The sequence below is a fragment of the Filicampus tigris genome, chromosome 4 (assembly GCF_054856515.1).
Source record: "Filicampus tigris isolate MCC_2025a chromosome 4, RoL_Ftig_1.0, whole genome shotgun sequence".
NCBI classification, from domain to species: Eukaryota; Metazoa; Chordata; class Actinopteri; order Syngnathiformes; family Syngnathidae; genus Filicampus; species Filicampus tigris.
The window spans coordinates 26,601,367-26,615,124 of NC_141220.1; the positions used below are offsets into that span (position 1 = coordinate 26,601,367).

Sequence of the window (13,758 nt, forward strand, 5' to 3'; positions counted from 1 at the left end):
AGTGAAACCAAACTGTTCTGTGTTTTCTCCAAGCGACTGCAGCTTCTGCTGCTAAACCCCCTGAAGGAGTTGTCCAACGTGCTGCACGCAGACATCCGACAGAAGCAGCTGGAAAGCGTTCTGCAAATCCTCCAGAGCCAGGGGGACAGTCTGGGCCCCGGCTGGCCCCTCGTCTTAGGTGTCATAGGAGCTATCCGCAATGATCAAGGGTAAGCGCGTACGTGAGGTGTCACTTTCATTTACCCGTATCTCTTTATTGTCACCTTGATGCGAGGTGCGCCGTGACCAACGCCTTCGGTGTGCCCTCAGTGAGTCGTTGATCCGAACAGCCTTCCAGTGCCTGCAGTTGGTGGTGACAGACTTCCTACCCACCATGCCTTGCACGTGCCTCCAGATTGTAGTGGATGTAGCCGGAAGTTTCGGCCTACAGAACCAGGAGCTCAACATCAGTCTCACCTCTATCGGCCTACTGGTGAGACGTCACTCGTGGTATCCTTCTCCGACGGCCCGAGTTACAGCATCGTTGTGTGTTGTTTAGCTTCGTTGGACGGCTAACGCTAGCGATGAAAATGTTCTTTTCAATAATATGTTACCTGCGGGCCAATTAGTCCAAATATAACTTTCTGATTAATATTGCGTTTGTGGAATATGAGTTAAGCAGGAAATTCACCGGGTTTTTTTTAAAGCCATTTCGGAGCGGCCATTTTGTCACTTTCTGTCGACTGAAAATGACATCACAGTTGCTCAGGGCTCAGGTAACGACCAATCATGGCTCAGCGACTGAACCGCTTCAGTAAACAGCTGAGCCGTGATTGGTCCTTACCCGAGCCCTGCGGAGTTGTGATGTCATTTTCAGATGACAGAAGTGACAAAATGGCCACCCCTTGAGATGGCTAAAAACGGGTGCATTTTGCTGCTTAACTCATTCTCTACAAACGCAATAATAATGACAATTCCATGTTTGGACTAGTGAAGGCGCATAAAACATAAGACAAATAATTCCTTTGGGTTGACTTCCCTTTAAGTGCGTTGCCACCATCTTTTGCCACCTCCAGGTAATAACAAATCTCTTGGGTGGCATCAGTTACTCGCAGCTTTTCGCTCTCTGTGGCAGGACTTGATCTCTGTCCTCACGAATAGCGGCTACTATTTGGGAACAGACTATTTCGTCCTTCATCCCAGCAAGACGTTTTGGGGCATTTGTATTTTTTTTTTTTTAACAATTAAGGGAAGGCCCTTTTCTGTTTCTAGTGCACAAAGCAAGCTTACTTGCTTATATAAAGAGTTCATTTAATGCACTGTAAATATTTTATTTGTATTGCAACATACTGCTCCCAGTCCGTTAACTGCCGTTCCCCCCCCCCCCCCCCCCCCCCCCCCCCCCCCCGCCCGCCCATCAGTGGAACATTTCAGATTACTTCTTCCAAAGGGGTGAAGCCATCACAAAGGAGTTGGAGAGAGAAGAGGAGGCCCAGCAAAAGCAGGCCCGGGAGAAAGGAGAGACCCTAAACCGGCCCTTCCATCCGGCCCCTCCCTTCGACTGCCTGTGGCTGTGCCTGTATGCCAAGTTAGGCGAGCTGTGCGTGGATCCAAGGCCCGCTGTGCGTAAAAGTGCCGGCCAAACGTTGTTTTCCACCATCGCTGCGCATGGGACCTTGCTGCACCAGCCAACGTGGCATATTGTGGTCTGGAAGGTAGCGTCCAACGGTTATGTCATTTTAATCAAATAGAGGAAACATACGTTCCACCTCATGGTTTTTTTTTTGGGACAAAAAAAAGAGCTTTTCAAAATCCATTTTTTTGCTCAACTTTGTGCCACCAGGTGTTGTTCCACTTGCTGAACTGCGTCAGGACGTCGTCCACCACGGCGGACAAGGAGAAGATCGAGTCCGGCGGCGGCAACATCCTTATTCACCACTCGCGTGACACAGCGGAGAAACAATGGGCCGAGACTTGGGTGCTGACTTTGGCTGGGGTTGCCCGCATTTTCAACACCAGGCGCTACCTCCTCCAAAAGTTGGGTGAGTCAAGCACGATGCGTTTGCACACCAAAAAATGTCAACCAAGGCAAGCTAACGTGGGCAAGTACCTTTTTCGTCACTGTATTTTCCCTCATGGCCTAGGAGGCGACATAAGGAGTAAATCACTGCTTATCCACATCCCTCTTTGGACTCTCATCCAGAAATGGTCATGCGTATATTCACTATGCACCGGCAACAGTGTGTGCATCAGCACAATCTAGATGCATATCATATTATGCCTCATGTCGAGTCTTACTTGTGGTTATTAATGAGTAGGCCTCAAAGAGTGATTGTCTTTTGAAATAGCTTCTAAGTCACGAAGCATTTAAAAAAAAATATGATGCTTTAGCGTTGGTTGATACAACTATATGTTGTTGTTTTTTTTTTAAGATATATTTTTCCATGATTGCAGTTATTGTGATCCCAGTTTTATTTGCATTACGGCACATTTTACAGTGAGCCGTTTGTTGTCTGCAGCCCTAAAGCACACCTTTGCAGTAGATTGCAGTGTGTGAGGAAAATGGCGGTCACACCGGATACGAGCTGGTTTTCTGATCCAACCCCGTACCTGCTAATACAGTAAAATTGCGCATGTTGGAGCAGCTTTTAATTAGGGGCTTGAGACACACCTGTGCAACAACAACATGCTGTCTTGATGCGCCGCGAATGGATTGTCTCAGGAAAGGAGAATTGCCCTCTAACCAAAGATTGAGACATATTTTGGAACAATAACAAAAATTAAAAACAAAGAGTTGGACTTGTACTTTCTTCTCATGTAGAATTGAAAGTCTTACAATAGAATGACATTGCAACATATGCAACGGCAATTGACGTGTTGACTTTGCTAATGAGTAAAGCATAAAAGCGCGAAACTAAACAATTATAAACAACAAAGCTCTTTTCACCCTTGTTTACTGCAGGTGACTTCTTCGAGGCCTGGGAGGTTCTCCTGACCCACATCCAGTCTGCCGCGCTCAGCAAGAACAACGAAGTGTCCCTGGCTGCCCTCAAGAGCTTTCAAGAGATCCTACAGATTGTTACGGCGGTGAAAGACTCGGACAAAGCGGGCGACGCCTTCGCCGCCATGGGGGTCCCGCCGGTCCTCATCGATCCCCTCTCGGCGTCCGGCCCGGGCAGACCGCTGGTGCGCTCCGATTCGCTTGTGGAGCGGCTGACGTGCTACAACGGCGCCGAGCTGCAGGCCCCTCCGCCGGGGGAGGAGTCGGCCCTGGAGGACTTGGCCTTGTGGTGGTCGGCGTGGAATACGTGGTACCGGACGGGAACGGATAGCACCAGGCCGCCGAGCGGCCAGACGGAGAAGCTCTCCTTCATCCCCAGCCAGCCCTTCCTCACGGCGCTCGTCCAAATTTTCCCAGCGCTGTACCAGCACATCAAGGGCAACTTCAGCATGGACGACCTGAAGAAGCTGGGGGTCATCCTCCACGGCGCCGTGTCGGTGCCCATCAGCAGCGACGCCTCCCCCTTCATCCTGCCCTCCTACACCGAGGCCGTGCTCACCAGCCTGCAGGAAGCTGTGCTGACTGCTCTGGATGTTTTGCAGAAGGTAAATTGAAATGCGTTCAGTGCATCAACGAAATGACCCGCGTTATCGTTGGAGCGTGAGTATTTTTCCGAGCACGCAATGTCAGGTTCTCGACCTGCGGTCTCAGCTGGCTGGTTTTCTTTGGGAGAATTGCAGGGTTTTTTTTGTTTTTTTGGGGGGTTTTTTTCCCAGAACTGGCGGCAGAGTTGTGGCCCATAAAGACATCTGTCTGGTCAGATGTGTCTGTGATGTCTTCTTTTCCTCAGAAGGCAGTCTTGGTTTTCTCTCCCTCATACCTGATTGTGAAGGAGAGAGGGAGTCGTTTTTCTACTTGAACAAGATAGGGACAGTATGTTTTTTTTATTTTTTTTATTTTAATGACAGCTGGTGTTATGTAAAGTTGTCCTTGCGAAAGGCAACAATCCATTGACAAGGAATGACCTCATCTGAAAGAAAAAAAAAAGAAAAAAAGAAAAAACTGTTCTTACGAAAAGCTCGGCAGCAGTTCCCTGGTTAGCTGGAACTTCAATTTTCCCATTTTTTTTTTCTTCGGGAGCGTAGCATTGACCAGCAGATAGCGTTTCTAACAAAATGCTGTCGACTACCGCAAATAGTTGGGCTGGCTGCGATTTTATACAGTTCCGCCTTCGAGCATTGCCGTTTGGTCAACTGCGTTTTGTCAACATTCCTTTTTCTCTTGAGACAATAACCAAGATCCGCACCTCCAAAAGATGCCTCGCTTTTACATGTTGCGGGAGATCTCATTACTCACTCGAACCCCACAAACGCGAAAGTGGCACTCATAAGTCAGCGCGCCGCTGTACTCGATTTAAATATTCTATTTAGAGCCAACCTTTAATTTACTCATTTATTCCCCAAATTTCCCATGTAAAGTTTTCAACCTTAAAAAATGTGCAGGCCTCTTATCATAGTGTGGCATCTGTAAAGCTGATGTCTATGGTGATGATTAAAGCAAAAGTGCGTGGGAGAGTCACTTTTAGCAGTTACTTCATGTGGGATGAACACAACCAAGTCGTGTCCATAAAAAATGATAAGAACACAAACATGGACCGGTACAAGTTGTCCCCGAATAGATGCCTCCACGTCACTGCAGTTGTGGAAATCAACTGACCAGAAAAGCTAAGTGGGAATACGGTGTCTTGAGCACAAGATGCTGGGACCAGCTACTGAACTATTCGGGCACTTATTTAGAATCACAATCTTTATTGCAATTACACAGCGTGTAAACAACAACGCTTTAAAAGTCATGTTTTCTTGAGCACTTTCCAGTAGCGCTGTGAGAACTGCCTGCAACCCCCCCCCCCCCCCAAGATTAACGGGGGAGGTCTTCCAATTCCCAAAGACGATGTAGCCTCTTGAAAGATACAGAAAGCCGTCAAAAACGTCAACACAAACAATGAAGTTGTGATTTCAGCAGCTTCCAATTCTGCGTGGCATTCCGTCCGTCCACGCGCGGGCCTCGCCGAACGATGCACGCTGAATGTTGCCGTCTCCTCGGAGGATGTCAGCAGTGTTTGTTTCTCGCTTGCCTCCCCGCCGCAGGCCATCTGCGTGGGCCCAGAGAACCTGCAGGTCATGTACCCGGCCATCTTTGAACAGCTGCTGCTCTTCGTGGAGTTCTCCTGCAAGCCGCCGCAGTATGGCAGGATGGAAACCAAACACGTGGCCAATGCCAAATACAACCAGGTAAACTTTAATCAACAACTGTGATGCCCCCCCCCCCCCCCTTTTTTTTTTTTTTTTTTCTCGGGGGGCTCATCTGCCCTTCATCATAAATCCACCCATTTGCAATCTTTGAACCATAATCCTCATTGCTCTAACCCAGCTTGAAGGCATAAAAATATCCATCGTGATATTGAGCAAACATTTTGTATACAAGTCTGGCTCACGCTTTGTCTTTACGGTGGAACGTCCGAAGTACATTACTGACTCGTTAAAAAGGTTTGACACATTTATAGATGTTTTTATCTTATGAATTGACACGTTGCTACACTGTTCGGTAGTCAGTGTACAGCTTGCTTTACGGCGTCTTTTTTACTGTCCCCTCAATAGCCATTCATGGCTAAACTGCTCGCAACAAAAGTGACTACACCCGTAAGTGAAAATAAACATTGTTTTTTTTTTGTTTTTTGTTTTTTTTTTGTTTTTTGTTTTTTTTTTGCAGACCGTTGGAGATGGGAGCAGGTTCATTTGATTTTCATTGAATGTTAAAAAAAAAATCTGTTCAACTTTGGAAGTTCCACTTAAGTTTTCAAATCCAGCATGTCATTTTTACACTGTCAGGCCTGAGACAATCACGCTTGTGAACATTTCCAGCACTAACCCCAATTCTGCCTAATGCCAGACACTCAACCACCCGCTGATTTCAATCTGTCTTGAAATTGTTTAAGTAAGACGGTCAATCTAAATTCCTGCCCCCGGCCGCATAGATGTTGCGGGTGGTCTTTACCGCTCTCATCCAACGTTGTCCGCTCGCCGGTCAGACTGAATGTTTCCACATAAATCTGTCTGGATGACTTAACCTCATTTGAGACCACAAACAAATATGAACGCTGAAACTTCAATTCCATTCTCTTCTGGTTCTGTTTTTGGGGACCACTCACTGACTGGATAACGGTTTTAGATCCAGCTCTTTGCGCCGGTGAGTTCCGTCATCCATTCCCTGTATTTGTAATCTGCCGTTGCCGTACCGTACTACCGCTGGTGTATTGCAGCTTCTCCTGGGTGGGCGGGATGAGCGATCACGCTGCATGAGAGCTTCTCGCTCACTCCACGTTCTGCCTGCCACTAACTTCCCATGCAGTGTCATCTCCTCCCAGTGTTTGTGTTTTGGTTGTCGTCTGTGTGGTTCTTAAAGGCGTCCCTTTGTTAGCCTCGACTGAGCTTGAGCTCGTTTCAACCCATTTTACGCTGGTGATTATTTTTGCTTCATTTCGTAGAAAGAAACTCACTGAGATGTAAAAATCTGTTTTCCAACCATGTGCGGGCTGGACTGGAAGCGGTGGTGTGATGTTTTTGTATTCAAAAGGAAGAAAAAACACATTGGCTACAAATTTGACGGACAGCAAAAATTGTAACGTCGAATTGTTTGGATTATTTTCATCTTGGTCACATTTGCGTGGGTAACAATGTTTGTTTTAGCCATTAAATTTCCAAACTGATAAAAATGTGTGTGAATGTCCCCAATAACAGCGCCACCTGTTGGTTGTGGTGTGGTGGGCACTATTTGCACCTTTTGAAGAGTAACAGAAATCAGAGAGGAGATAACAATAATAATCCAAATGTTCAATTCTTAATTTCTATTAAAATAAAATGGACAGTTTGAACACCTATAGGTTGACTTCAACAAGTTTCCTTTTTTTTTGCATTGAACTTAACTCATTCACTGCCATTGACAAATGTACTCGCCTTTTCACGGCCCAGCCATTCAATCCCGGGAATTTATTTATTTTTTTCAAACGTTGGGGTAAAATAGGGTCTGAAAATGTCTGGCAGTGAATGAGTTAAAGTGGAAGTCAACCCAAACTTTTTTTTTTTTTTTTCAGAAATGCCGGCTTACCAGTTGAAACACAGCATTCGGATTAATATTGTGTTTGTGGAATAAGAGGTAAGCAGCAAAATCCACCCGTTTGTAGCCATCTCAGGTTGGCGGCCATTTTGTCACTGCTGTCTACTGAAAATGACATCACAATCATCGGTCGTTATCTGAGCCCAAAGCAACTGCGATGCCATTTTCAGTCCACAGAAATGACAAAATGGCCGCCCCTGAGATGGCTACAAACGGGTGTATTTTGCTGCTTAATTCCTATTCCACAAACGCAAAATTAATCGCAATGCGTTTTTTTCAACTAGTGGGCCTGCATAAAACATATTCTCTTGGGGGGAAAAAAAGTTTGGGTTCTCTTTAAATTGTCGTGTATTTTAAAATGAAAGGGACACTAGCTTTTTCAAGAGCCCCACCCCCCACCCCGCCCCCATCTCATTTAATTCTTTGTTTATTTATTTTTTTGTTGCTATTCCTTGCTCTTGTTTGCTTTGTCTGTGGGAGCAGTATCTGGTGGTGATGGCCGCATGACTCCACCTACTACATTCTACTATACACTGTGCACTCACTGGTCCCGCCTGCACAGCCTAAAATGCACAGCTCTGTTTTGAGTGACAGTGTCATTGAGGTATTAACGGTATTTCCGTAACCGTATATATGTTGGTGACTTTCATTGGACCACAATCATAAAACCGTGTTGAACTGATGCCTCCCCGACAATGTCAATCAAAGCTGAGCCTTAATATCTCGTCACATGAAATGGTACATGAGTTCGTTGATGGTTACTTTTATATCGCACAAACGTGCGCGTGAAACTCGTGCCCATACGGAAATGTCTTCTTAAGCACTCACACGTTCATTTCTATGCTTTAATACGTGTTAGATATGAATTGTGGCCGGCATTTGAAGATTGGTTGCTAATGCCGCAGTTTTTGTGTGTGTGTTTCTTCCATTTATTCCGCCACCGACCCCTGCAGGCGGAGTGGGTTGCCTTAAACTACGTTCCCTTTGCCGAGCGCTCCCTGGAAGTGCTGGTGGAGCTCTACCATAAAACGGCGTGCCACAAGGCGGTCATCAACGAGAAGGTCCTGCAGAGCATCGTTAAGGTGGGCCGTTAGCATTGGCTGTTAAGGGCAAGGGGGTGCGAAGACGCAATTGGACTTGTCGTTTTACAGTTGCTATGTTGGCCATCGTCTCTTAAGTGGCCTCAAGTTTCGTAGTGTAACAGTACAAATATATCATTACTCTACTAGTATTTTTGCAAAATCTGTACTTTGCTTCTATTTCTGGCAACTTTCACTTGACTCTACACTTTTGTTCGGTTACGGTTTTGTCGGAATGGCGCAGAGTGGGGAACCGTTGGGCGAGCACACTCGCGTCTTGCTAAATGACGACGTTCTCCATTCGCAAAGTCAAAGCAGGTGTTTTCCATCTGCTGACATAAGCAAAATGCCAACTTTGGCCTTGTCGCGTCGGGTTGCTCCGAAAGCTCTTATAAACAAATCATAGTCATTTCATGCGCAGAGGTTGGACGCTTTCCGCTTTCAGCAGCAAATCTTTTTCTTTTCGGAGTTAATTTGCCAAGAAATTGTGGGGGGAAAAAAAAAAAAAAAAAAAAAAAGGTTCCCCGCGGATGGACGTAAATGTCAAGCACAACCCTATTTATCTCCATAACAAAACGGCCAGCTGGTCCCCTGAAAAGACGACTGCCAAGAAATACACATTTTGGTTGTTTGGTAATGAATGAAATTTCAGCTACCCGCAGCACATGTTCCCTATTGAGTAGCTTTAAAATGGTTTATATTGGAATTTTCAAAATGGCAGAATCACCTTAAAAGAGCAAGTCACGACCCCAAAATTTTCTTTCCAATAATATGTTCTATGCGCCTCCTCTAGTCTAAACACGGCATTCTGATTAATATGGAATTTGTGGAATATGAGTTAAGCGGCAAAATCCACCCGTTTTTTTGTCCATCTCAGGGACAATCATCGGTTGTCATCTGAGCCCTGTGATGTCATTTTCAGTCGACAGCAGTGACAAAATGACCGCCCCCTGAGATGGACAAAAACGGGTGAATTTTGCCGCTTAACTCATATTAGACAAACACACTCCTCGATCAGAATGCCGTCTTTTGACTTGTTGGGCTGCGTATAACATATTGTAAAAAAAAAAAAAAAGCTTACATTTTGTGTAGACAAAACGCATGGAAAAAGAAGTTGTTTTTTTTTTTTTTCCCCCTCAAATCTCCGCATTACTGGCGACATGGCCTCAGTCTCATAACCCGTTCGTGTCTCCCCCCATCCTCCTCCAGACGCTGAGAATGCCTCTGGGTTTGAAGTACGCGTGTCCATCCGAGAGCACGTGGAAGCTGGCCGTCTCTTCCTTGCTCAAGGTTCTGTCCATCGGGCTGCCAGTGGCCCGCCAGCACTCCCCCTCTGGGAAGTTTGACACCATGTGGCCCGAGCTGGCCAACGCCTTTGAAGACTTTCTTTTTACCAAAAGGTACAGTAAAAAGATTTTTTTTTTTTTTTAATTATTATTTATCTACAGCAGTGGGTTCTCAAATGTGGTATTTGGGGTCCCTCTAGTGGTATGTGAAAGAATCACCCCGCCTAACTACAGTTCAGTTGTATTCAACTTTGAAGCAGGGCTGCACGATTATGGCCTAAATAATACTCATGATTATTTTGATGCATCTTGTAATTAGTTATTCTTCATATGAAAGGAAAACTGTTTTTTTATTGCACTACTCGGAAGTATGTATTTTCTGTGTGAAACTTGAGGTAAATGGATTTTCATTTAAAAATATAAGCTAGAAAATAAAACTGAAATCCTTAAATTTCTGGAGCTCTGTTTGATTTGTCTTGCGAATCGCGACTTAATGTGTTGTCCTGAAGCTACAGGATATGTGACATAGGGCACATCTCATTTACGGTCTTGACCACGGGATGGCGCTCCTTTTCCGCATTCAAAGCATGCAGCGCAATGTCACACTTTGAACTGAAAGTGGGTGCTTCAAAGTGTGACGTGTGCTACAAAAAATTTGATAATTTACCGCTCTATTTCCAAGATACCGATAAAGTATTGATCTTCATTGATGACTTTATCCGAATCTGGCTCGTCCCTATCAATGTTTTCATCCCAGCACTAATGAGATGTTTATGTGCTCTCACCACAGCTCACCTCCAGATAACTTGTCCATTCAGGAATTTCAAAAGAATGAAGCCATTGATGTGGAGGTAGGACATTTAAATCCGAATACCAATGCACAATGTGTCACTTGTGAAGACCGGTCTTTGTTTGTGACAGCGTCTATTGTTTTCTTCGACCATTAGGTGGTCCAGCTGATCAGCACGGAGATTTTACCTTTTGCCAATTTCATCCCCAAAGACTTTGTGGGTCAGATCATGGCGATGCTCAACAAAGGCTCCATCCACTCACAGTCGCCTTCATTCACAGGTGAGGGCTGGGTGACACGGCCTTGGAATCAAATCTTCTTCGCAAATTGTAATTCATTTTCTCGCTTACAAAATGACTGACATTTAAAACTAGTTTTGCTTTTTTGTTTTCCCCTTCTGGAATTTGCTAAATTCCTCCTGATACCAAACAAGCTTTGTTTTTTTTTTTTTGTTTTTTTTAATTTAAATTAACATCAACTTCAGAAAGATGTATATTTTGTAGATAATGTGAAAGCACGTGGCTCCTCCTTGGATTTTTTTTTTTTTTTTTTTTGTCAAAACATGTTTGCAAACATGAGTTTTAATAATTGAACATCTGAAACCAGGGTGGGCAATTAATTTTCCAAAGGGGCCATGTGAGAAATTGGAACAAGGGCCGTGCCAACAAATTGTGCCCCGTATTCCTTTGACTACATTTATATAAAACATTAAATTGTTTTGTTTGAATGAGCTGCTACTTGTGTATGTTATAAATAGGAAATAAAAATGTTTTCAACCAGTCAGTAAAATGACATATGGATTACATATTGACCGGTACCATTACAACACTACACTGCTTAAAAGTACTAAATCCACAAAAAACATTTTGTTGTTTTTTAATTAATCAATAAACATTTGTAATCGTTTAGCCCTGCCATCTTTTATGACTCTGAAGCAGCAGATCCTTCACAAGTCTTCACTGTGTGTGCGTGTGTCTCACTCTCGCTCTCTCTGTGTGTCTATGGACAGAAGCCGAGATTGACGTGCGCATGAGGGAGGAGTTTTCCAAGGTGTGCTTTGAGACGCTGCTGCAGTTTTCTTTCAGCAACAAGGCGTCCACGCCGCAGGAGGGCTTCATCTCGCGCATGGCTCTCTCCGTGCTCCTCAAAAGGTCCCAAGACGTCCTGCAGCGCTACGTGGAGGACGAGCGCTTGAGTGGACGTTGCCCCCTGCCCAGGTACACACACGCAAGCACCCCCCGAATACAATTTCCTGCCCTTCCTCCAGCTGATGGGACAAGCCGAAAATCCCAACAGCAAACCCGTTCAATTATTTTTTTTAAGCACATTGTAAACGTATTTGATAGGGAATAGCCATTCAATATTTTTTTTTTGCATTTGAGTCACCTTATTTGCTGATATCAAGTCTCAATACTGTATTTTGAGACGTTCATAAACAATACAAGAGCATACATGTGCACTGCGAAGACTTGATATTTTCTGTTGGTTAAACTGGGGAGTTGGACAAAAATGGTTAATGTTGCGCAACCTTACGCAGTATCTTGCGTATTGGCAGTATATTGCAAAGTTATTATTATTATTAAGTATACAAGCATTTGTTGTAACATTTTAGCATCCTTAACTCTCATACAATTTGTTGTTGCATGTATTTAATGTTATCTGTATATATATATTTTTTTTACATTTTTGTCAAAAATATGGATTTTTTTTTACATATATTTTTACAATTAGCAAAAAACTCACAAAATGTACGTGTCAAGTAAGTGTAAAAAGAAGCTAACCACTGTTCCTATGAAAACATTATTAACACCCATTCTTATCTTTAAAAACGGAGGCTTAAAGTTAAAATATATATGTATACCACTTCACATTCTTCTTATACAAAATAGCTTCACCTAAAATGTGATCAAATTCCAAATTGCACAATCTCAGATGTACTGGGTTTTTGTAATCATTATTTTTCTGTGTTTCTTTCCAGGCAACAAGTGACTGAGATTATCTTTGTCCTGAAGGCCATCAGTACTTTGATGGACTCGTTGAAGAAGACCCAGCCCGAAAACGGTGTGCATCACACTTTGAATATGAAAAGCTCCTCAATACCACCATCTTTTTAGTCCTTTGAATTAAATATGTCAAAAGTGCAATTGGGACCAATCTGTCAAATGACTTGCAACTCCAATCTGCCTAGTTTGTTCCCAGCAAGGTCAATAAACAGGAAATTCTTCTCTTTTGCTTTTTTTTCTTTTCTTTTTTTTTTTTTAACCATCTCAGCAGATTAATTTGAGACACTTTTCAAAATTGTGTTCTTGAGACGCCCTTCAAGATGTTTGTCGGCCTTCATTTTGAGCTCAACTCATTTCCATGTGCCTGTGGGGATGAGTTCTTCGATTACTTTCCTTCACGACTAATTTGCGTGTGTGTTTTCCCCTCCTCCCCCCGCAGTGGACGACAACACTTGGGCTCAGGTGATCGCCTTGTACCCCACTTTGGTGGAGTGCATCACGTGCTCCTCCTCGGAGGTCAGCTCGGCCTTGAAGGAGGCCCTGGGGCCCTTTAAGGACTTCATGCAGCCCCCCATCTCCAGAGTCCACAACGGAGACTCCTGACTTTCTTTTTTTTTTTTTTTTTTAAACAATGAAGAAATCTTGAATGTGTCTTCTTGATCCAGGTGCTTTATAAGTGCACACACACACAAAGTCCACTCGAGCCGCATCCACAGTGATGTGAGGCGACCCAAAGTGACCCGAGAGGCCAAAGTAGATGATTGGTCAGTGGCTGTCCCGGTATCCTCCTCTTTCCATTCTCATAAACAGTCTGACCACACTCGATGTACAGCGTGAGGTTGCTGAGGAAAAGGAGGTGAGAAAATTGGGCCTTGTTGGTCTGAAAATGAAGACTTTGTGTTTTGCAGCAGTGACGATTTTATGCAAGGAAAACACATCCGAGCTGCAACATTCCATGTCATTTTTTCGCCAGCCATCTGTGAAGGGACATATGTACTGAGAATAAATGAGACAGTTCTACAATCAGTGTGCCTCGCCCTCTCTTTCTGCCTTGGGTTTTTACAGAAGGACTGTAAAGTGAAGCCACTAAAAAAAAAAAAAAAAAAAAAAGATTCATTTGAACAATATACCTGTATAATTCTAAGAAGATCAGAACAAATCAGTCATAAGGAAGAATGCATGGTTCATAATTCCCAGCGCTCTTTTTTTTTTAATTGGCCAGTGGGGCAGTTGCCAGGTACAGTATGCCTGAGCCTGCTGAAATCTGCCTGGCAACAAGCTGCCAAAGACCAGGAAAAAAAAAGAAAAAGAGCTGTCTATCGCCATCGTTTTAATCTATCATCCATCCATCTACTACTCTATCTTGCCTACATATTTATTTATTCTTCTGTCAAACCCAACGACATTATCACCAATATGTTTATCCATCTGTCTGATTTGTCCTTCT

At 44.0% G+C, this 13,758-nt stretch overlaps 1 protein-coding gene across 1 annotated transcript in view; it reads left to right on the plus strand.

Annotated features, from left to right (window-relative positions):
* Window positions 1–13,337, plus strand: part of mon2 (MON2 homolog, regulator of endosome-to-Golgi trafficking) — a 34,198-nt gene extending 20,861 nt beyond the window's left edge. Inside the window, exons 22-35 of the mRNA XM_086028110.1 lie at window positions 34–209; window positions 310–472; window positions 1,401–1,694; window positions 1,823–2,021; window positions 2,942–3,585; window positions 5,128–5,271; window positions 6,209–6,226; window positions 8,107–8,235; window positions 9,442–9,632; window positions 10,309–10,369; window positions 10,466–10,589; window positions 11,318–11,525; window positions 12,287–12,369; window positions 12,751–13,337. Of these exons, the coding sequence (XP_085884236.1) occupies window positions 34–209; window positions 310–472; window positions 1,401–1,694; window positions 1,823–2,021; window positions 2,942–3,585; window positions 5,128–5,271; window positions 6,209–6,226; window positions 8,107–8,235; window positions 9,442–9,632; window positions 10,309–10,369; window positions 10,466–10,589; window positions 11,318–11,525; window positions 12,287–12,369; window positions 12,751–12,914 (2,598 nt within the window). The 3' untranslated portion in view covers window positions 12,915–13,337. The remainder of the gene's footprint in view (window positions 1–33; window positions 210–309; window positions 473–1,400; window positions 1,695–1,822; window positions 2,022–2,941; window positions 3,586–5,127; window positions 5,272–6,208; window positions 6,227–8,106; window positions 8,236–9,441; window positions 9,633–10,308; window positions 10,370–10,465; window positions 10,590–11,317; window positions 11,526–12,286; window positions 12,370–12,750) is intronic.
* The last annotated feature ends 421 nt before the right edge of the window (window positions 13,338–13,758 follow it).